This window comes from Pleurodeles waltl, chromosome 7 (assembly GCF_031143425.1).
Source record: "Pleurodeles waltl isolate 20211129_DDA chromosome 7, aPleWal1.hap1.20221129, whole genome shotgun sequence".
Classification (NCBI taxonomy): domain Eukaryota; kingdom Metazoa; phylum Chordata; class Amphibia; order Caudata; family Salamandridae; genus Pleurodeles; species Pleurodeles waltl.
In genome coordinates, this window is record NC_090446.1 from 1,236,763,856 (window position 1) to 1,236,788,241 (window position 24,386).

The 24,386-nt window shown below is 43.3% G+C and overlaps 1 protein-coding gene and 1 pseudogene across 3 annotated transcripts in view; one reads left to right on the top strand and one right to left on the bottom strand.

Moving 5' to 3' along the window:
• SHISA6 (shisa family member 6) overlaps nucleotides 1–24,386 on the top strand; it is a 1,352,839-nt gene that overhangs the window by 1,069,047 nt on the left and 259,406 nt on the right. For all 3 annotated transcript variants that reach the window (XM_069200366.1, XM_069200365.1, XM_069200367.1), the window contains exon 6: nucleotides 5,708–5,770. In XM_069200366.1, the coding sequence (XP_069056467.1) occupies nucleotides 5,708–5,770 (63 nt within the window). The remainder of the gene's footprint in view (nucleotides 1–5,707; nucleotides 5,771–24,386) is intronic.
• Nucleotides 21,150–21,272, bottom strand: LOC138247542 (small nucleolar RNA SNORA35; annotated as a pseudogene).

The window sequence follows — 24,386 nt, forward strand, 5'->3', positions numbered from 1 at the left end:
ATGCCATGATCTTAAAGATGACACCACTTCTCATACGAATGGATGTGTCTTTATGTAAAGCACATAACATATATTTTTCTATATTGCATTTACTAAGAACACAATGTTTTTAAAAAAAAGACACAACATGATGTTTTTCTGTTTTCAATCAGCCAGAATTTGTATTGCACAGCAATATCTCCCCTACGGATATCTGGGTGCTGGGGGTTCCATGTCTCAGTTGAAAAGCCAGGTATGGAGTTTCCTTCTGAAGTCTGCCAGGGAGGGTGTTGTTCAGAGGTGGACGGGCAGGTTGTGCCAAGTCTTGACTGCGATGTAAGAGAAGGAGCGGCTCCTGCTGCAGTTGTGATGGATGCTGGGGGTGAGTGCAAGAGTGAGCAAGGCAAAGTGCAGGTGTCTTGTGGGGAAGTAGAAGTTTAGTCGATGGTTGTTGTAGGAAGGTCCTTGGTTTTGTAGACATTCAAAAGCAAGCATGAGGATCTTGAACTGGCATCTCTTCTGGATCGGTTGCCAGTTGAGGATTCTGAGGTAAGGGGTGATACTAGTCCACTTGGGGAGGTGAAGGATGAGTCTGGCTATGGTGTTCTGTATTATCTGGAGTCTTTTGAGGAGCTGGGTGGAAATTCTGGCATAGAGAGTTTTGTCATAGTCAAGGCGGCTGGTGACAAGGACATGAGTGGCAGTCTTTTTGGTGTTGATTGGGATTTTATTTGAAGATTTGGTGGAACATACATAGGACGTGGAAACAGGAGAAAGTGATTGAATTGACTTGTCATTTAATGGACAGTTGGCTGTCGAGGATGATGATGAGGTTGCATGTGTAGTCTGTTGGAGTGGGTGTTGGTCTGAGTTTTGCTGGACACCAGCTCCTATGAAGAGATGCCTTCCTGAAGTTCAGGACATCGGCTTTACTGGAGTTTAGTTTGAGGTAACTGTCTCTTATCCGTTTTGCTACATTGATCATGGCGTGGCAGAAGTTGGTTTTGGCGTTGTGGGGGTCCTCAGTGAGCGAGAGGATCAGTTGAGTGTTTTTGACGTAGGAGATTATATTGAGTCCGTGGGATCTGACGATGCCTGGGAGGGGGGTCATGTAGACGTTAAACAGAATGGGGATGAGGAATGACCCTTGGGGTACACCAATGTGATATTCTTGGGTGCGGAGGTGAAGGGAGGCAGGTGGATGCTCTGCGTTTAACCAGAAAGGGAAGAGGTGATCCAATTGAGGGAATTTTGCTGAATCTCAATGTTGTGGACTCCTTCAAGGAGAGTGTGGTGGGAGAGTGTATCGAACGTGGCAGAGAAGTCGAAGGAGGATCAGGGCAACCATTTCTTCATTGTCGAGGAGTGTCCCGATGTCATCAGTCGCGGTAGTCAGTGCAGTCTCTGTGCTGTGGTTGGCCCAAAATACTGATTGTGAGGTGTCGAGGAGGTGGTTTAGTTCCAAGTATTCAGTGTGCCGTTGGTTGTTGACTTTCTCAAGTACTTTGTCTGGGTAGGGGAGCAGGGAGATTAGTATTTATTTTTTGAGTTTGCTGGGGTCTTGGGCAGAGATGAGGTGCTGCAGGCTGGCCAGAAAAGGATTAAGTCGACAGTTGTTACATGGTGTGGGATTGAACTCAGTTCCCACCAATTCAAGTGTTGCTGCTGCCCAAATCTGGTAGCCTCATTAGCATAATGAAAGCCAAAGCACCGATCTTAAGACTGAGTAGTCTTAGTGTTGGTCTGTAGTCAGAAATGACTGGCTCAAGAGGTCATGCACTGCTGTTTTAATTGAAACAAACTGTAATATGATTTTTTTTTATAACATATGTTTTTCAGAATAAGATAGGCTTTTCTGATCTTACTTCAAAGCTACTACTATAGCATTTGAAAAGGTATGTCAATTATGGTAATTCATGTGGACAACTAGTACCTTAAAATACAAAGGCAAATAGAACTTTCCTACAGTTAGAGCTCATGATTAGATGACCGCACAAGGTTTTAAATATTTCTAGGCCATCTACTCTGGACATAAAGCATTTAAAATCTCATTGTGCATTTTTTCATCTATTAATTACTTTTAAGATCTGACTTTGTAACAATGTCCTACTCCTTTAACGACGATACACATAATTGATATCATATGTTTAGTAAAATTTCACAAAGCCTTTTGTACTGAATTGATGGTCAAAATGGCTACCCCAAGATATCTTAACAAAATGTTAGTTCTCTCAACTAATTAAGCATAATTTCCTTCGCCTGCAATTATGGGCTGCAGGTGAGTTTCAATAATGAAGAGTTGGTACTTTACAGCTATTATTGCCATGCAGGTAATGGTGTTAAGGCTATTAATGCCGCCTCTCACCTCTGAGTAGTGAAATTTAGAACTCACCTTTACTCTAAGGTGCTAGTGCTAGAGCTTCTTTGAATGCTGCAACTTTCATTAGAGGATACCCTCACCTTCACTCCCTGCCTGCCTCTTACCTTTTTTTTCTCAAAGAGGAAATGTAAGCCCAAATGCCGTAGAAAAAAATAACAAACATGTCAGTTTGTTTATTTTTCTACATCTTTGATGTTGTTAGGGCTTACCTTTCCAATTTGACAAAGGAGGAGAGGGACCCGCACAGGCTGAAAATGAGAGCAGCGTCTGAAAATAGCTATTGCATCTCCCAGAGGACAACCAGCACAGGCACCTTGAACAAAGGGTTAATTGCTGGCCTTTGTGGGCAAGGCATGGTAGAAGAGTAGGATGTTGACAAAACGCTCAATTCACAATTCAGTTATTTATTATTAGGATTTGGAACTTCAAAGAGGTCCACATGTATAAATAGTACATAACAGTAAAATGATATAATACAGTTCCTGAAGAAACAAAATCAGACCTTGCCATTTCATCTTCTAAATTATATAAAAGATTAAAATTAACTTCACCCCTCCCTTTCCTTACAATATACTTCACACATTACAATCTGACATTCTATGTGCAAAGAAAACATACCCTTCCAGTAGTCAGTCATATTACCTTCTCCAAACATAGCATAAATGTATCCTCCATAAGCTGGACAAAATCAAGTGATATGGATCCCCACCAAGGGAGACCAGTGATCAACTACCTCCCTCCCATCTTCTGACCAATCAACACATGTATACAGGACAAAGGTATAATCTCTTAGGCCGTTGGAAGACTCCTCCTCCTTAGTTACTTAATCGGGTCTTCTGCAATGCACCTACAATTACCACAATGTGTTGTTTCCACCATGGTCCACATGGTACTACCTGACCAAAAGGAATCAATTTAACTTTAGAAAAGGTTGAACAAATATAAAAGTCCTAATACAGAACATTTCTTTAGGGGGATTAAAGAAGGAGTCTAAAGCCTTCCCAGCAGATCGAATAATAGCCGGAAATAGAGAGGTGTCAACCATGTTTTCCACCGGGCCGCTAGGGCTCGGCAGATTAATATTATATGCTTGAAATTCTGCACCCCCCCCCTATTGGCACAAGTCACAGGTGTTAGTGGTGCCATCCCATTTAGAGGTTAGTTCCCTAGGTGGCACTGTATCTAGTCAGATCAAGATAAAGAAACACCTCACCCCATGGGGGAGATTCCATGTCAGGTAAGACTGAGCCACTTTAGGAGTCACTGACTTAATTAATTTAGCAAGGCTTCTTTTAGAGAGGCACGACTCACGATCCATTATAAAACCTTTGGACCATGTCACCTCCTTCAAGGTCTTTTTGACGGAGCGCTCCATTAGTGAACTTAAAATAGGAGCTATGTCCCACAAGGGGAGCGTTTGATTGGCAGACAATCTCTGAACATTCTCCTCTGGTTGCTTACGTAATTTATGCATTGCCAGTAAAAATAAATGTGGCCCAATAAAGCATGTTATTTTAATCAAATATTTTGACAAACACACATTTATTACCACTGTGCAAAGATCAATTCTACTTTATTGTCACCATAGAGTATTATGGACTGTATCATCTAGTTCGTCGTTGTCTGACTACTTTACTGTTTCATATATTACTTGATACAGTCTCTTTGCAGCCGAAGAACTAGGATAGACTCACAAGTGTAAATGAATGAGTTTTAGTTAAGTCCCTTTCTTTTTAACTTGTGTATATGAAAATATAGTAACATAAGCAACTTTGTAAAGTACCATGCTATATACCTTCACACAAAAAGTAAACCTTTTATTGGAAAAACATTTTTTTCACGCAAATAACAATTGAACGAAATTGAAAAAATATATATTTCTCTGTTGTTTCTGAAATGACAGTTTCCTTTTTAACATGTGTTCACCCGCATTTCAATACAGCAGATACGAGAATTGACCTGCCCAGAAAATGTGACACCGTTTTCTGACATGTTAGGTTACAATATATAGGGGGTGATTCTGACTATGGCGGACGGCGGAGGCCGTCCGCCATAGTACCGCCGCCAAATGACCGCACCGCGGTCAAAAGACCGCGGCGGCCATTCAGACATTTCCTCTGGGCCGGCGGGCGCTCTCCAAAAGAGCGCCCGCCGGCCCAGAGGAAATGCCCCTGCAACGAGGACGGCGGCTCAGAATTGAGCCGGCGTAGTTGCAGGGGTGCGACGGGTGCAGTTGCACCCGTCGCGTATTTCAGTGTCTGCAAGGCAGACACTGAAATACTTTGCGGGGCCCTCTTACGGGGGCCCCTGCCGTGCCCATGTCATTGGCATGGGCACGGCAGGGGCCCCCAGGGGCCCCGCGGCACCCCCTACCGCCATCCTGTTCATGGCGGGTTTCCCGCCATGAACAGGATGGCGGTAGGGGCTGTCAGAATCCTCATGGCGGCGGAGCGCGCTCCGCCGCCATGAAGGATTCCCCCGAGCAGCGGTAAGTCGGCGGGAGCCCGCCGACTTGCCGCTTCTGACCGCGGCTGAACCGCCGCGGTCAGAATGCTCGTGGGAGCACCGCCAGCCTGTTGGCGGTGCTCCCGTGGTCGGTGGCCCTGGCGGCCACCGGCCGCCAGGGTCAGAATGACCCCCATAATGTTAAGACTATGGGCTGGGAAACAGAACGGTCGTGTTTGATTGTTAGAAGACCTAGTAAGATATGTATTCTCCCCAGCAAAGGCTTTCTTTCCCAAAACAGCATGTGTCCAAGGGATATCCCTAAAATGAGCTCTTCTGCTTAATCATCTAAGTATTCTTGGTTTGCAGATGTCTTCCGAGGTCGTAGTTATCAATAGTGCAGCAGGAGCAGTGGCACTGAGTCTGAAAGGTTGTGAGGGCACCAATTAGTTGCTGTTCTCGTTCTTGTGGGCACGAGATGCTGAGGTGCTCTTACTACACCACCCTCAAGCTACATCGGTGGATGTAGAATTATTTCCAGCAGCGAGTTAATAGAGCCAATGCCCAACAAAACCATCTCCTTACTTCACCTCAACACAATAGAACCCTGACACTTCAGCATATTGAAATTCTTCTGTATAATGTACCATATAATGGGCGTTCACAGGCTCTTTTCCAAGGGTTTTGACATGTTTGGCAGAAAGCAGCCTTATCTAAATTTGATTGATATGCTTTTTTTATTGTCAAGTATGACCTTACTCATTTAAGACCCTAACTTAGATTCCTTTTTCCGTTCATCCGTCTATAACGTGATAAAACAAATGAACATAGGTTGTGCTAATAATATATCAGTATGTTGATATAAAGTGATTTCTCATAGTGAATTATTTGTATGATTTGCAGGTGACCAGCAACAGAACTATAACCACCTGATATTGAACAGTGCAACCCAGACGCCCACTAATGGTAAGATGAAGCCATTGCAAACTAATATCTCTTTCTTGAGGTCTGTCTCTTGAGAGCTCAATGAAGTGCATTTATGTTCCTAAGAGAAATGCTTGGTGAATGTTGCTGTTAAAAAAAAAAAAACAGTTAATAGAAAATGCTTTTTTCGGGGTGGGTGGGGCAGAAGGGCTACAACAACATAATCGTTTAAAAGATAAAAGGTTATTATCCAAACTGATACATTGGGCCAAAATGTGTATTGAAATTATTTATTCACATTTAGATACGGTGCTATTACTGTGTGTGTGGACATGTACAACCAATGCTGTGGGGACTGGATCAGTCCTGAGATCATAGGTTAAACTTGTCAGAACCAAACACTATCCTTGTGAGGACCTAGTTTCGAGTGAGTGCATCAAAAAATTAAAAGTAAAACACGTATGTATGTGAACATTTCCTTACTCCAATATAACCCCTTCTCAGACTGGAAACGGTCATATGTTTACTCCAGCTATAAGATTAGAAGTATAATGGAACATCGTCAGACTTTTGGGGGTGCATTTAAAGAGCTTTCCCTGTGGGGAAAATGTTTTCTGTTGAGAAAAGTAAATGTGATTTTACACAAGAGGCGCTATTCCCGTGTGCAGAATTCCTCGGTATGCAGAATTCAGCACAGGAAATAGGATCCCATGGGACTTGTCACATGACATTCCCAAGAATTATGACTGGACATCTGCACCTGGTGCAGCTTGTCAGCCGTACTACTGTGAATGTTGGGGAATTGCAGAAAAACAAATAACTCTGCATCTATGCATACTACGTTTTTCCTGAATCTCACCCACTAATTCTAATAACGAGTATTCATTGATTTCTTCCAACACCAAATAGAAGCCTTTTACATTTATATCCATAGTTTCTACTGGAAGAGCTGCTTGGACCCAGTGAAGGCAGCCTGAGATCTTTTGCTTCAAACCCATAAAAAATCAACTATTACTAAAACGCAGCAGTAATTGGAAGAACTGATTTAATCGAGGGATTTTTCATTAGCGAATGGTTTCAAAAAGGGCATGCTGATAAAGCTTTCAAATAATGTCTGGAAGTCGAAACATTTTTATGAAGCAGGTTGACACTAGTCTGCCAAGAACAGTAAATCATAAGTAGTTAATCAAGAATTTTAAGTCTTTCTTATCTCTTTCATACCCCTTAGTGGCCTTGATTGTGTGATTTATTACATTGGTTCAGTTAGGAAATACTTTGTGTGATTTATATGTGAATAATAGGTTAGAACTCGTCCATTTCTCTGAGCCAGCCTGTTGTTTGTGTGTAAGTGAAGTTGTGTGAAATATGCATACAATTTAGATTTCTCGCGAAGAATAGACACGGCTGTGCTCTTCTTAAGCAATTTAGTATGTGTTGTGATGAAGACGTTTACAATTATTGATGGTTATTTTCATGTTGTGACTAGTGTGTGTTGGAATATCTCTATTTGTAAACATGGGCTGTAGATTTTCAATAATATCTGAAAGGGCTCAAAGTCCCTGATTGTAACTGATAAACTTGGGCACACAATTTGTCTTTTTTAATGTATTTCTTTTATTTAATTTTGACTATTTGATCAAGCCCAAGTGTGGCCAAATGAATGAAGGCAACTGTTCCCAATAGGGTTATCAACGGATTCTAGGCCAATTCTCGAGATCCCGGGGCTATTTAGAAAATGAAATAGTATTAGCAGATTAATAAAGTACATATACACAAAAAACAAAATTGAAAACTGAAAGTTTTAAAACACTGTTTAAATGTGAAGCGATTTGAAATGGGAAGTTAAAAACTCACTTGGAGTCCTCATCTTGATTTTTGGGAGAAAAAGGAATCTCGTGTGGAAGATGGGTTCCCTCACTTGAAGCAGCACTGGCATGCACTGACAACAGTAGAGTATGCATTAGGGGCAAAAAAGACAACATGATATGCTGGAGTCTATCATACTGCTTCATCATTTAGAAATAAAACTACAGTTTGAAATACTCCAAACTTCCCATTACAATTAACATTTAGTGTGAATTAAATGAAATACTTAATAATTTGTCTGTTTGTCTGATGTTCAAATCATAGAAATTACTTAGGCGAGGGTTCCTAACTTCCAGTAATGAGTCAGTGTATCTACAAAACTCAAAATATTAAAAACCATTGGCTTAAAGAAATCTGCGCAGTTGTTGAAATAATGATCCAATTTGGGTCTGATATCTTAAGCTATTTTATAACACAAAGCACGTTTGCAACTTCTAAATCCTAAGGGGCAAAGCACCTAGTCACATAAAGACTGATTTTTGAGTTAGAAATGTCTTTGCAACACACGACTGCTTGTGATTCGGAAGGAGGGAGGACATAAAAAGGACATCCCCTGGAATTTCAATGAAATATATCACCACTTTAGAGAGCACTTGTGAGGTCAAACCATCGATGAGAAACTTCTTAAATAGGGAATTATATTATTCACAAACCGGAAACTGTCCATAATTGACTATGTCCACTTGAGAACATGGGCTTGGGTATTGATGGAGCATGAAGCAGTCTTTGAAACTTTTAAATGCTCCCCATGGTGCTCTTAACAGCAGGTCCCAGCCCTCCCAAGAGGATTTGCAAACAGAATCTTGCTTCATTAATATTAACAGGACAGGCTACTAAGAATCCAATTTAAAAAAAAAAAAAATTAAATAGCGCATCTGTCGCATTGCATACATAATGTCAAAAGAACAAGTTTCTGAGCAAAAATAATGACTACTTTCAATCATGAAAATGATACATCATGTCTTTTATTGATAAAAAGTACAATTGGTCGACATTGGGGAACATTTATAAAAATAAAGTTTACACCCAGAAATATTTTTGATATCCACTAAACGGTGGGAGTAGGTCTCATAAGAGAAGAGAAGGACTATAAAATAGATGTTTGGGTCAGCTGCCCAAGTGATTCATAGGGATGGGATCTACTGCTGTTGCCAGAATGTCTTAACAGTATACACTGTATTTAGAATGTTGTGTAGTTGAGTAAGAATTAAGGGAAACAGTGGGAGCTGTTGTCCCTCTGTCCACCATTTAAATATTTGCCAGTTTTGTCCCAAGTCACCCTAATATTCCGAACACAAAACTGAGAAATATTTTCTTTCCGGCAGCATGCCCTGTCATATATGTACGGAAAAATATTTTACATTAAACTATGTCATGCCATTGCTGACAGCACAACGATTCGTGTTTCTAACAGATTCGCCTGTGCACTTTATACTTGTTTAGACACTTCTGTCAAGAGGCAGGTGGGAATACATTTTTATACATCTGGCATTGATGCCTTTATAAAGTGGACATTCTGCACCAAAGTAAGTGGAAACAAGTGGATTTATTCACAAATGTAGGATTACTGTGACAGTGAGCAGGAAAAGGGGAGGGCAATGAAGCACAGGTCTGTGGTGCATATTGTGGTAAGAATGGTGGATGATGTGCATGTAAAACGGCAGGTCCTCTAAATCAAAGGTAAGCCCCATCTTGAAAAGGTACCAAAAAAACACAAATGTGGCAACCACAATACCCAAGCGTGAGAACTGAAAACAGGAAAAATTACCAAAGAGAGAAAGTTAAGAGAAGGCAAACATGTGATGGTCTAAACACAATCCTTGTAGTGATATAATGAGTCACAATGGTATTGTGCAAGCGCAAGTCCTATCCTCACCGCTGACAAACAATGTTAGAAATGGGGTTTCTGCTTGGCTAGGGTATGCACCTCAGCCCGGCAGAACCTACCCACTCTAGTCAGGGCAAGGGAGTTACACGTCCAAGATAACCCCTGCTCACCCCCTTGGTAGCTTGGCACGAGCACTCCGGCCTATCCCAGAGGCAATGTGTAAAGCGTTTGCACAACACACACAACACATGTGATGCAATATCCCCACCACAAAAGAAACACAACACCAGATTATATGAAAACATACTGTATTGCACACAACGCAATTATTAGACCAAACATCACATATCAGTACTATCCTGCTACCTTAGCAGTTGTCAGAAGGTTAGACATTATTTACTCTGCAAACTAGCAGTAGTCATATCTAACACAAAGGTTACCCAGTATTCTGCAACATAAGCAATAGTCAGAAAACATGTTATTACATCAAAACACCTGTCATAAGAATATCATAAAATGCCCATAGTCGGAACATTAGAAAACATATGGCAAGTTAGGAAAAACATATTAGCAAGTCATGTCCATAAAAGGAACATTTGCACACATGTATAAAAATATCATCAAACAGGTAGGCCAATATATAAATCAGAAAAGTCTCTAGCAAGAACTTATGTTCTATATATTGTTCCTTAGGAAGTACCTGTGTAAGATGAAGGCACCTCTAGTGCCCAGCAAACGAAGAAGGTGAGAAATGGGGCCCCCAGAGCTCCTCTGCACAAAACGGGGGACTCCCTTATCCTTAGGCCAGAGGAGGGCGGCACGCACCTCCTCTCTTTTGTGGGCAGGCCTCTACGTGGACCCGTGATCAATAGGGCCCCCCCGGGCCTCAACCGGCCCTCACAATGGGGGTCAACTTCCTCAAGATAATGGGGGAGGAGGGGTGTGCCACACCACCCCCTCTGACTTTGTAATGGGTCCATCCAGGGGCCCATGATCTCCGAGGGTCTCCCCCGGGCTTGTCCTGGCCCTCCGCTGTGGGTGGGAGACCTCTACAGTGAATGCTGGCCCTCGAAGGGGCCCTGAAGAATCTTTGGTGTGGGCGAGCCTCCGATGAGGCTGCTGTTCTGCCCGCAGTGCAACCGAAGCCTTCCAAGTCTTCAGCAGGCGAGGGAGAGGCGTCCTCCTCTCCTCTCTGCTCACTGATGATGCTCCGGCCCAAGGCAGGGCCTTCGGTGCCCCGGGGAGCTCTAAAGAGTGGACCTCGCCCCAGGGGCACCCATAGGAGCACGCTTGCTCCGTGATTGCCAAAAAGAAGGATTTTCTTCGTGCCCGAGGGCACTAGTCAGAGCTTTCCCTTGTGCTTCCTGGACACAGCTTCCCTGGGCCGCGGCAGTGATCAAGGGCACCAGGACGCACATGTGTAAAAGCGCTTAAAGCCACCACTGAAGCCTGGGTCGCGGCAGTGTTTTTTATATGCAGCAACAACGAAACGCTTTTTAAGGTGCCAAGCACCTGCAAGGGGGAGCCCCTCCAAGCGCTAGGGAAATCCGCAAAGGAGCGCTTTCCTAAGCGCTAGCTTAGGCATCCAGTGAATCACCCCTCGTGCTTCAGGGTCACTGCATGGGTCAGGGGCCACAGCACCCCACCCCTGGGGAGCAGAGTTTTAAGAAAAGGCCCACAGGTGGAGGGACCCAGCAACAGGCCAGCACAAGGGAAAGTCAGCAAGTGGCAAGTCCTTCACAGTGACCAAGCAGGTCACAGGTCAGCACAGCAGCAGCAGTCCATGGTGGTCCCTGGTGAGTCCTTCCAGCTTTTCTGTGTCCAGTTCCAGGATGTTTCAAGAGTCTCCCCCCTGTACTTATACTCAGTCCTTACAATGTTTTGCAATGGTAAGGAGAGGAGGTTCCAGCCAGTTACAACTGGTTCTGGGAATGCTCCCTCTCTCCTTCAGCACAGGCACCAAACATCAGTGGGGGGTTAAAAATGTAGGTGTGCCCGCCTCTCCCTTCTCTAAGCCCAGGAAGACTATTCAGTATGCAGATGCAAATCTGTGACACCTCCACCCTCCCCGTGTACAGGCTGTCTGAAAAGTATGCACAAAGCCCCAACTGTCACTCTGCCCAGACGTGGATTGGAGTCAAGCTGCAAAACACCAGAGTCATAAGCACAGACAAATGTGCACTTTCTAGAAGTGACATTTCTGTGATAGTAATGAAAAATACACCTACACCAGTAAGCAGCATTTATTATCACCATCACAACCATACCAAACACGCCTATGCTACACCTCATAAATAGGACAATACCCCTTACACATAAGGCAGGGCATTTCTAATGCAATCCTATGAGGAGGCAGCACTCACAACGGTGAGACACCAAGTTAGGCTGTTTGTCACTAACAGGACAGGCCACGCAACCTGGCACATGTCCTGCCTTCTACATACATGGCACCCCGCCCATAGGGGTAGCTAGTGCGTACTTTAGGGATGACTTACATGTAGTAAAAGGGGAGTTCTGGGCCTCGCAAGTAAATTTAGATGCCAGGTCCCTGTGGCAGAAAACTGCGCACACAGGCCCTGGGCTAGCAGGCCTGAGACAGGTTTGAAAGGCTACTTCAGTGGGTGGCGCAAGCAGCGCTGCAGGCCCACTAGTAGTATTTATTTACAGGCCCTGGGTATAGTGATTCCACTGTGCAAGGGACTTATAGGCAAATTAAATATGCCAATTGGGTATAAGCCAATCATACCAACTTTAGATGGGAGAGCACCTGCACTTCAGCACTGGTCAGCAGTGATAAAGTGCTCAGAGTCCTAGAGCCAACAGCAAGAAGTCAGAAAAAATAGGAGGAAGGAGGCAAAAAAGACCGGGGATGACCCTGCATAAGGAAACAAGTCCAACAACTTACAGTTATTAAAAATGCTTTTAGTTGTGCTGAAACTGTCAATAAAACTGTTAAATGTTAGCTTGATGATTTGCATAGAATAATACTGGTTTGATTTTGTTCATCACAGTGTACCACGTAGTTGACTTTAAATTCTGGGATCCTGCAATGTCGGTCTACTCTTTCACATTCTGAAATGTTTAAAATCATTTGGCACTCTATAGTTAGCTCAAAATTAGTTTAAATTTAAAACATTCAGAAAAATACATTTACAAATATGTATGATGCATTATTGAACAAGATGGAGAGCATTGTTTCATATTTTCAATGCTAAACAATCTGAACCGCCTCTTTTCTAGAAATAAAAATGTCATTTGTTTTCAGGTAAGATGCAAACTTAGGACATGTCAACTACTGAACGTGTGCCTTAGTTTATGTCTGTTAAACAGCTTGACAGTTTTGCAACCTGAATCGCTTGTTCATAGTAAAAAGGCATCTAGGAGGTATGTCAGCAAATCTCATTAGTTCCCTGTTGCACTGTACGTCGCTGATGAAGCAATACTTTTTCATCGCCTCAGCTCTCTTATTGAATTTGAGGATTAAGCTACATAGAAGAGAGCTGTTAGCAGAAGATTGTCTTCAACTTGCAACATTAATTGACACATTTTCTTTCCCTGTGTGCATCAGGCTCAACCACCACGAGTCTCTGATACATTGTTTTCGCATCTTCGAAACAGTAATTGACATGGATGTTTAGACAAATTTCCTAAATTTTAGTTTTAAACCTTAAATTTAACAAACCCTCTGGGGCTTCATTCAAGAAAAATCACTGTTCTATTTAGCTGACAGTGTTTTCGTCTGCCAAGCAGTGAAGCCCTGATGCACATTGTTTACACAAAAAGCCTCTAATAGTTATTTTGGGAAGTAAAATGGTCAGGCAGATCACTTTTCATGACTGTCTGGTCATTACATTACATTTATCCCCACAGCATCAGGAGTAAAAATGATTGGCCAGTCGAGGGGTTGATTATGGTAGTCTTTAAAATAGATGAAGTGTGATGATGTGGGTAGAATGCCGGTGCGTGGTATGGAATCCACTGACATAGCTGAGTGCCGGGGACTCCATACTACGCCAACGGATGACCGCGCTCATCTTTGCTCTGTGCCCCTTTTTACATGTAACTTCGCTTTATGCGCGAACTACAAGTAAACTTTGTTTATGGAGTGAAGGACTGGCTTATCCGCTCGTCTTTACAGCTGGCAACGAAGATGAACAAAGGAGACTTTTCATTTCCTCTAGTCTCTCTCCTTTCCCGGTCGTTGTGATTCGTAATGGCCAAAGCTGTGTTCACAGCTGTGTCGGTTTTTGACAGGAGGCAGCCAATGAAAGTATAGATTTGTTTATCACAGCGTTAAAGGTTTTGGCTGCTAAATGTAAATTTGAAAATTTTACTTCTCAACTCATACGTGACCAATTAGTTGTGAGGTGTCATTCTAAAAGGATTCAAGAAAAGTTGTTAACATGCAAAGACCCGTCCCTAGATAAGGCTATTGACATAGCAAAGAGCATTGAATGTTCGCTGGAGGATGCAAAGCAATTGGAAATGTCGTTGTCTAACATTTCTGTTTCAGGTGCAATTTTAAATTCACAGAACAATGACAACAAGAAATCTGCCGGCCCAGCGGGAATCTCGGCCGCAACACAGGAGCCGGCTCCCAATGGAGCCGGCCGTGTTGCGCCCATGCGACGGGTGTGCTTTTCACTGTCTGCTATGCAGACAGTGAAAAGCTGCACGGGCCCTGTCAGGGGGCCCCGCGACTCCCCGTACCGCCAGCCTTTTCCTGGCGGTTCAAACCGCCAGGAAAAGGCTGGTGGTCGGGGACTGGTAATCCCCTGGGCAGCGCTGCCCTGGCGGATTATCAGCACCGGGGCAAATGTGGCGGGAAACCGCCGGCCCCGGCGGTGCGACCGCGGCACAACCGCCACGGTCGTGATGACCTTGGAAGCACCGCCAGCCTGTCTTGGACCACCAGGGTTGTAATGACCGCCTATGTGTTTTAGATGTGGGTCTACAAACCATATTTCCTCCTTTAAGAACTGTCCTGCGGTCAATCAACAGTGTAGGAACTGTAACAAGCTTGGACATTTCTCACGGGTGTGTAGGAGCATCAAGAAGAGTAATGTTTATTGTGTATTAGAGGAAGACAGGGAAGTTCTTTAAAACAAGGACAACAAATTTGTCTTAGTAGTCAGAAACACTCCTACAGTCAATAAGTTAGTATTGGATCCTGATATTGATGTGTCGATTGGAGGAGTTACAGTTAAATTATTGGTTAATACAGTAGCTCGCATTACAATTGTTTCACTAGAGAAATTCAATGAGTTTTGGGGGGAAAAACTGTTTCCTCTCCTGATGTTGCTATGCTGACTTTTGAAGGCAGCAAGATTGATCTGATCGGATACTTTTGGACCTCATTGTCTGTCTTTAGTGAAACCATTCAAGGCAAAGTTTATGTAGCTAGAAGGTATCAATGACTTGGGGCTAATTCACCAGGCTGAGTTTAAATTAATCATCAAACTGGGAAGGGTGAAACCAGTCACCATTGAGAGGAGTGATACCAACAGCGTTCAAACTGATTCTCACACTGCTAATATCTGGCAACAGAAATTCAACAAATTATTTCAGGACAAATTAGGAAAAATTACAGATTTCACGCACACAATTAAGATAAAACAGGCAGCGGTACCAGTAAAACATAAATTGAGAAATGTTCCATTTAGTGTGAGATCTGACTTATCCAAGTTGCTGAAAGATATGTGTGAACAGGGCATAATGGAGAAAGTGGAAGCTACGCTATGGTTGTCTCCCATAGTTCTGGCAAAGAAGAGTTTTGGGGAATTGAGGATGTGTGTGGACTTGAGGAGTTTGAACGATGTGATCTGGGTTGACAGTTTTCCGTTACCTCGTATTGATGACCTCATTACGAAAGTAGGTTCTGCCAGTTGGTTCATGAAATTAGACCTAAGATCGGCCTATCATCAAGTAAAATTAGATGTTAATTCGAGACACCTTACTGCCTTCATGACTCCTGATGGGACTTTTCAGTTTTGCAGATTACCATTTGGCCTAGCATCGGCTGCTGCTGTATTTCAAAGATTGATGACTGATATATTTTCCAATAATTCCAATGTGGTGGTGTTCCAAGATGACATATTGTTTTTTGCTGACACGGACAGTGCACACGACAAAGTGTTAGAAGAAGTCCTGAAAATTTTGGAGGATAGGGGGGTAACCCTAAGGAAGGACAAGTGCATTTTTAGGACTAGGGAAATTGAGTACCTTGGTCATGTTCTTTCTGAAAAGGAGGTCAAACCCAAGCCAAGCTTGGTAAAAAGTATTCTTGAAGCCCCTGCACCAGAGACCAAAGAGCAATTACTATCATTTCTACAGTAGGATTGTGTGAATTTTACGTGAAATGTTTGAAGGATTTTGCCAAGACCACAGATTGACACAGATTATTACTCAAGAAAAAACAAGCATTTGTTTGGTCTAAAGAATGTAATGAAGCACTTGAACAGATTAAACAAAGCATTGTTAAATCTCCAGCATTACAACCCTTTTCAGAAAATTGTAAGACCATAGTTACAGTAGATGCATGTGAGTATGGTTTGGGAGCAGTCTTAACGCAAGTTTCCGGTGATGGCAGTGGCAAGGAGAATACTGTTTGCTTTGCATCAAGAACTTTGCGAGTGGTGGAACAGAAATATTCTGTGATTGAAAAAGAACTTTTAGCTTGCATATGGAGTGTAGAAAAGTTTAGGCAATATCTTTGGGGTAGACATTTTATCCTAAAAACAGATCATCGTTCTCTAGTAGAAATTGTATCGGGGAAGAAAGGTTAAACGCTCCACTGCTCGCATAGCCCGACTTTCAGCTAAATTGTTGGAGTTCAACTTCTCGGTTGAGTATATTCCTGGTGGGAAAAACATTAGGGCAGACTGTCTATCTCGTTTGCCTATCAGAGAGGATGACGAACTTGAGTGGGAGACAGAAATTGAGGAGTGTTTCATAGCATGCATCACCGACTTTGACAATATTTCGGAGGAAGGGGTTTGGATTGAGTCATTAAAAAAGGATAGTTTACTATGCAATGTTATGCATATGGTTGAGGTTGGTTGGCCAAAGGAGAAGAGTTTGCCATCAGAGTTGCAACCTTTTTGGAAGGTGTCAGACGAATTATCCATTGAAGGAGACAAACTTATCAGAGGTGATAAACTCGTTCCTCCTGAATGTTTTAGGAGAGATTTAATAATTAAAGCACATTCTGGCCATTTAGGTTCCACCATCACCAAAAGAAAATTAAGATCAAACTTTTGGTGGCCTAAGATGGACAAAGAAATTGAGGAGTTTGTGAGAAACTGTAGGTGCTGCTTAAGTGACAAGGTACTTATCACTCAGGAGGCGGGGGATTCTTTTGTCCCATCACCAGCAAGAGCTTGGCAGAAAATCGGGTTGGATTTTCTAGGTCCCTATCATGTTTTACCACCTGACATAAGGTATTTCATTGATATCGTGGATCACCTTTCAAGATGGGTGGAGGTTTTACCAATTAGATTCCCAACTACACAAAGTGTTATCAGATGCTTGAGATATGTTTTTGCTCGTGAGGGTTTCTCTGAACAGATATTAACAGACAATGGGGTTCAATTTGTATCCGGGGAAATGTGTGAATTTTTAGGCAAATGTGGAGTTAAACACATAAGGACCCCATTATATCATCCTCAAAGCAATGGTATTGTGGAACGTTTTATTTGTGTGCTTATGGAGTGTATTCAGGCTGCTCTCAGTAGCAACATGTTGGTAGATTAGGCTATTAAGGAATTAGTTTGGTCTCATCGCACAGCACCTCCTATTGCCACTGGTAGAAACCCTTTTGAATTAATGAGAAGCAGAGTTGCTACAACAGAATTATGTCTGTTTTGGATGGTTGAGTTGTTTCATGAAGGTAGCAAATTGAAGGAAGTTTGGGATACGGCAAGGCTCAACTCAGATCTTGTCGGCAGGAAAAGACTGAATGGGTTCCAGAGTAACAATACTCTGCAGGTGGGTGATTGGGTGAGAGTGAGGGATCCCTTAGTGGTCAAGAAAGGCATGTCCAAGTTCAGAGAATCTCAGCAAATTCTTGAAGTACACAAGAATGCTGCAAGACTGACTGATGGTAGTTGGTGGGGTATCACAAGACTAGCTTTGGATCCCAGTTTTCGACGTAGTGTTGCGGAGAGTGAGGAGCATGGGTACAAATCTTTGGTTCAAACTAAACAAGTAGGGAATAAAGTTCATGCCGAACAATTAGATGTGGGAACTAGAAGGAGTATGTGGAAATGCCACAGGCACGCAAAATTTCAGGACTATGGGCCTGATTACAACTTTGGAGGAGGTGTTAATCCGTCCCAAATGTGACGGATATACCACCAGCCGTATTATGAGTTCCATAGGATATAATGGCTTATAAAATAACTTTCATGATGTCCTTGCTTATGGTTTCAATCCACCCTATCCTTCGGGCATGTAGGGAAGCCCTTAGGGGTAACACAAGTAAAAATAAGGTGGTTTAAATCTAGAAGTACTTTTAATTCCAGAGTCGAATTTGGTCATAGCGTTATTTTAAAAGCAGCCCGCAAGGCAGGGCTGCCATTTAAAATAACAGCAGACATCACAGCAGTGCCCACTGAAGTGTGTTAAATGTGCTGGGCTTCTAAACCCACATGCTTTACCATATACTAGGGACTTATAATTAGGTTATCAGTACCATTTTGAGTTATACCTAATTGCCATATACGTTTTTACACAGAACACTGTCCCTGGGCAGCACAGGCCAGGGCACAATCATAGTCAGAAAAAAACACCAGTATCAGTCAAAAATGGGAGAAAAATATGGGGGACATCTACTAAAAGCCCAGGTTTCTCACAAGACTGAACTGTGAGCTGTTACAAATAGATACTGCAGCCCTTTTTATTGGATATATACGTATATAGTCTGAGTGTCTTTTTACAATTCTTTTTGGATAGAAGTAATAAAACTCTCCTGGAGTGCAAACAAATCAATTGTTTTGCAATTGTTGGTGTTAGCGATTGTTCGCCACAAGTTGGACCTTTGGATGGTGTAATATATATATATATATATATATATATATATATATATATATATATATATATATATAATATATATAAATTCACTGAAAAAAACAAACGTTATAGTGAGGTTCTGAATTTACACGCACAAAACTATAGAAATTCAGCAGTTATAGTTATTTCATTTAACTATAACTCATGCCCTAAGGTAACTTTACCGTGCCAGATAATACATTAAACATAGACAAAATTAATCACTTTGTATTCTTTATGTAACTTTCTGGGGGATATTCTTCTCTGTAATAAATACCCGGGCATTCGGAATCACAGTGATATGAACGTGGTAGCTATTCTGTTCCAGTACCTTAAATCCAATGTATTCAATCTGCCAAATATTTTTTCAGTCCTCACTGCTAGGCATGTGCCCAGCTCCGAACGTTTTAATCCTTGGGCGTGAAAAGGTGGCTGATCACAGGGAGAAAGTCCCTGCCAAGAGACTCCCCTCAGCGTCAAAGGCTCACCCTGCCTCAGCCTCCACCTCGCTTCCAATCATGTAAACCCATGTATGGAGGCATGCAGACCTAAATACATCCAACAAAGTGTGATTTTGCCAGCATCAATCTGAACGCTGGGGGTGCACGTTGAGATGCTACTGCCTTTTAAATACCACAGAAACCTCTCCTATTCAACAGAAGGACAGCACTTGCAGGCTGGAAAAAGTCAGTCATTTATTGTAGTGTGGACAGAATGCGTTTTGGCTGTCAAGCAGCCTTTGTCAACCTGAGAAGGTTCCATTTCGTGCAAGTATAAATACTCTCCAGGTAATTTATTAAACGTAGACAAAATCCTTAAAAATTATTTTTCCTCATTTTATTTTGGAGGGGGGAGGGTGGCCACGCGTACCCCCTCCTTGGGCTTATGTTGGCCCCACGGACCCCATCCCCCAAGGCCTGGCCTAATTTTTTTTTCAGAGGGGGACAACGGCCCCCCCTCCCTAGGCCGATCTGGGCCCTGGAGACCCCATCTCCTAGGGCACGGCCTCATTGTTTTTTTGAGGGGGAGGGGACCCATGTGGCCCCACCTCCCCAGGGCTGATTTAGGCCCCTTGGGCCTCCATCCCCTGGGGCCAAGCCATGTGACCTGGATGCCCGCAGGACACCCAGTCTCAATGTTGGGAAACACAGGGGTAGCCCAAAGGCCCCCACTGTCCCAACTGGCTCCCCAACTCCTGTGGAAGCCAGAATTGCTGTCACAGAGAGGGAGCTGCTAAATCAGTCTGTGAGAGCAGTTTCCTCTGTATGCCTGCCTGCATCTCCACAGGCAGGCAGACAGAAGAAACTCCGCTCTGATAAAGGACAGCTCTCCCGTCATTGGACCGGGGTGTTGGCTGTTACTTGCTAGCTGCGTGAAAGCTGCCGCCAAGTCATTGCAAACAGCTATGTGGCGGGGGTGGGCCCTGAGGAGTGTCCCACAGGCTTTCAGTGGCTCCATGAAGGAGGCCACATGGCCCCCCCTTCAACTTGGGTTAACTCCAGGGAGGTGGTGATCCCCGGGGCTGCAGGGGTTGCTGCTGACTCCCTTTCTTTTTTTTACACTTTGCCCCAGCGAGGTGGTGGTCCCCAGCACAGGAGGGACTTGCGGCCCCCTGCTTCAAATTTGCTTTATGCCTTCTGGAGGTGGTAATCCCCAGGGAAATAAAATAACAATGTCCCCGGTACCTGGTCTACCCAGGGGCTTATTAAAAAACAATCATGGGAGCCCACACTTCTTTAAAAAAGAAAAAGTTGGTGAATCCGCAGATCAACCATGACGCATGCCAGAAATAAAGAAAAAATGCTTTTTTGTCCTTGGGGTTGCTCTGGGACCATACCACCAAAGCTAATGGGTCAGGGTGTCTGTACCCCGGCATTTTGTCTTATTTTTTACCTTTTTTTTTAACTCGACTAAAGCCAAGTCCCAACATGGTTGCAAACACTTCCTTGTTGAAGTGTTGACAGCCAGTCAGATTTCTGCACAAGAACAGAAGGGGTCGTGAATCCTTTGCATCCTTGTATATACAAATTTGGATTTGTACCAAACAACAAAAAGGGCTGTTATCGTATCAAGAGCTACTTTTCTGCCAAATTTGATGTAATTCTGACCAGTAGTTTTGGAGCTATCACTTTTCAAAATTTCCAATGGGAATTAACATCGGAAACCTTCTAGTTCTGAACCTTACTTATCCTAGCCCCGCTTGACAGATCACCCCAAAACTTTCCAGATAGCAGCTCAGATGACTATCATTTTTCCTTAGAAAATTGCGTGAAGATTCGTCAAGCGACGTCAAAGATATAGGCAAGTTAAAAACAGCTTTTTCTATAGAAACTAGGGGCCAGGAGTAGGTAGGTTTCCTTTTGCGAGTTGCAAATTGCGAGTCCCAGCGACTCGCAATTTGCAACTCGCAAAAGGAAATGCAGAAAGGTGTCTCAGACACCTTCTGCGACTCGCTATGGGGTCGCAAAGACCCACCTCATGAATATTAATGAGGTGGGTCGCAATTTGCGACCCCATAGCGAGTCTAGGCACTCACAGAGATGGTGGCCTGCTGGAGACAGCAGACCACCATGTCTGTGACTGCTTTTAAAAAAAACAGTTTTTTTTTTTCTCTTTTTGCAGCCCGTTTTCCTTAAAGGAAAACGAGCTGCAAAAAGAAAAAGTACCGAAACCATTTAGTTTCGTTTTTTTTCAGAGTAGGCAGTGGTCCATAGGACCAGTGCCTGCTCTGAAAAAAAAATTTTTTTTGCATTCACAAAGGGGAAGGGGTCCCAAGGGGACCCCTTCCCGTTTGCAAATGAGTTACCAACCACTTCAAGTGGATGGTAACTGCGAGTTGTTTTGCGACCGCTTTCGCGGTCACAAATCAACTCTACATCGCGATGCGGTCGCAAATAGGAAGGGAACACCCCTTCCTATTTGCGAGTTGGAATCACATTTTGTGAGTCGGTACCGACTCACAAAATGTGACTCTGCATCGCGGAAGGCATTTTGCGCCTCGTAAACTGCATTTTTCGCTGTTTGCGAGGCGCAAAAGGCTACCTACATCTGGCCCTAGGTTCTAACTAGAACTGCCTAGTGGTGACTGCCACTAGATAATATATATGTAGAGTTATAGTTCATAGAGACAACTATAAGTGCTTAATTTTTATGATTCTGTATGTGTAAAATCTAAAACGTAACTATAGCGTCCCTGTAACCTTTAGTTTTTCTATTGACTTTCTAGAGTTGTTAAATTCTATTTCCTAACTAGAACATCCCTTTAATAGTTGTTTTTTTCTTTTTTTTTATGTAAAGTAATATGTAAACACCATACATTAATTCAACCTCTACTGCCAGACCTGCCTGCCAGCCATCCGCATTTTTCTTTTTTTTTTTATGTAAAGTAATATGTAAACACCATACATTAATTTAACCTCTACTGCCAGACCTGCCTGCCAGCCATCCGCATGCAGTCAACCCCATGATTTTGGTCTGTGAGTGACTGTGAGGCTGTATGGGTGTGTGTGGTTGTGAAAGTGAATGTGTGAGTAGTTTTGTGGGTCTCTGAGTGGGCATGTGAGTGGCCGTATGGGGTGTGAGTGAGTGTGTCAGTGGGTGTGTGAATGGTTGTATGGGTGAATGCATAAGTAGGTGTGTGAGTGGTTGTGTGAGTGGGTGTTTGAGTGACTGGGTCTGTGAGTGGGTGGTTTTGTGGGTCTGTGAGTGGGTATGTGAGTGGCTATCTGATTGTGTGAGTGATTGTGTGGGTGTGTAAGTAAGTGGGTGTGTGGGTGTGTGAGTGGCTGTGTGTGTCTGCAAGTAGGTTTGAAAGTGGTTTTGTGGGTCTGTGAGTGGCAGTATGGGTGTGTGAGGGATTGTGTGGGTGTATAAGTGAGTGGGTGATTGAGTGGGTATGTGAGTGTCTCTGTGTCTGTGAGTGGGTGTGTAAGTGGTTTTGTAGGTCTGTGAGTAACAGTATGGACTTGTGAGTGGGTGTGTGAGTGGTGTGGGAGTGTGAGTGAGTGTGTGAGTGGGTGTGTATTTTTATTATACTTGTGATCTGGATCTGCGGATTCACACTTGTGCACCCCAAACAAAACATTTTTGGGAAATTTCTTGCCCAGAAGGGGTCCCCCTTCATCGGTCCCCTGGGGCCAGGATACCTCTATCCTGACCCCTCATATCCTATTTAAATCATGTTCCCATTAATAGAATGGTGGCTGCAAAATATTCTCTCAGGTTGTGGGCAACCTATCAGGGCATTGCTGTTGGCATGTGGATGCACCAAAACACTGAGCACTTTTGATTTCTTCTTGGAGGATTTTGTTCTGTTTTGTATGGTTGTTGTACATTGCACCTTTTAGACCTGACATCCTTGGTATGGTATGCCCCCAAGGATTGTGCTTTCCTCCTGTTTTGCTGAATTTATTTTTGTTTGCATTAGGATTCTGTTAGCCTGTGCTAAAGTGCTTGTGTTCTCTCCTTTAAACATGGTAAAACTGACTTACACCCAATTGATACATGTAATTTACTCGTAAGTCGCTAGTAACGTGGTTCTACATTAACTAAGGCTTGTAAATGAAATTCTATTAGTGGACTTGTAGCAGTTATTGTGCCACCCTTATAGGTTGCCTTTTAAAACATCTCTTAGGCCTACCATTGTAGCCTGTGTGCAGTTTTAAACTGCCATTTCGACTTGGCAAAATACACCTTATGCCAGGCCTAAACTTTCCTTTTCAATGCAAGTCACTTCTTGGGTAGGCCCTAAACAACCCGTGGGGCAGGGTGCATTGTATTTAAAAATTTGGACATGTCCTGGGAATTAAAACCTCTTAAATTTGTTTTGGTCTCTACTGAATTGTAATCTTAAGTTCTCTTTAATGGTAAAGTCATATCTTTAGTCACTATTCTGAAAATGCCACATTTAGGAAGTTGGTGCCTGCAGCCTGTGTCCTCGGTCACATTACTAGATGTGTTAGCAGGTGTCCGTTTACTATTCTTCACTAACAGTGTCATAAAGGAGGACGAGATGTTGGCAGGATTAGCTACAGAAGAAGGATAGCCTTGCTGCCAGATGTCTGGCCCGCTACTGGAAGCTTGCCCTCCTGTCTAAGAGGAAAGTTTGGACTTGCTTCCTTCATCCGGGGCTACCTGAGGTGACTCCAAGCAACAGCTGACTGACTTCCTGCTCAGAGTTACAGGGACATAGCAAGCTCCAGAGGACTCCCTGCCATTAACCAGCTGACCTGCTGTGCTGGACCTGCCTGGAACTGCAACTTGACATACCTGAGCCCTGCTGGCCTTTGCTGTAGTGAGTTCCTGAACCCCAAGAGGAGCCTCCCAAGTCCTGGCCCCTTGATTCAACATCAGCTGCGCTCCTCCTGGATAGAAAAGGAGAAATACTGATTTTTGGCCTCTGCTCAACCTTGAATGGACTAGTTTGTGCCAAGATCTTGCTGCCCGTGCCAACTGTCAATACAGAGTTCTGGTGAACTTGACTCTTTGCGCTCCACTAGCGACCACCAGCAATGTAAGATCTGCTATTCACACTACAGCATGGACAGACAACAGTGACCAAAGCGCAAAGCTCCAGTTACCAACATCTGCGACGTGTAGCAGTATCTTCACACTACACCTATGACTATCTGCAGCACCCAACATGCTCTTCGTGCTACAGCAAAGACAATCCACAATGCTCTCCCTCCACCGCAAACTGGACTCTTTGTGCCAGACTTTCAGAAGGTAACTTTTTCATTTAAACTAACCTAGTCCTTGCATCCAGCCCACACTCCATCATGGTCGGAGAGAAGTTGTGTCTTTCTCCCAGTCCCACACAATCAGATAACCGCAAGTGACACTTTGTGCTTTTAGGTGCTACACATATCTAAAATGTTTGAAATGTCATATCTCCGGGTGTATTGAGTTGATTTTTTT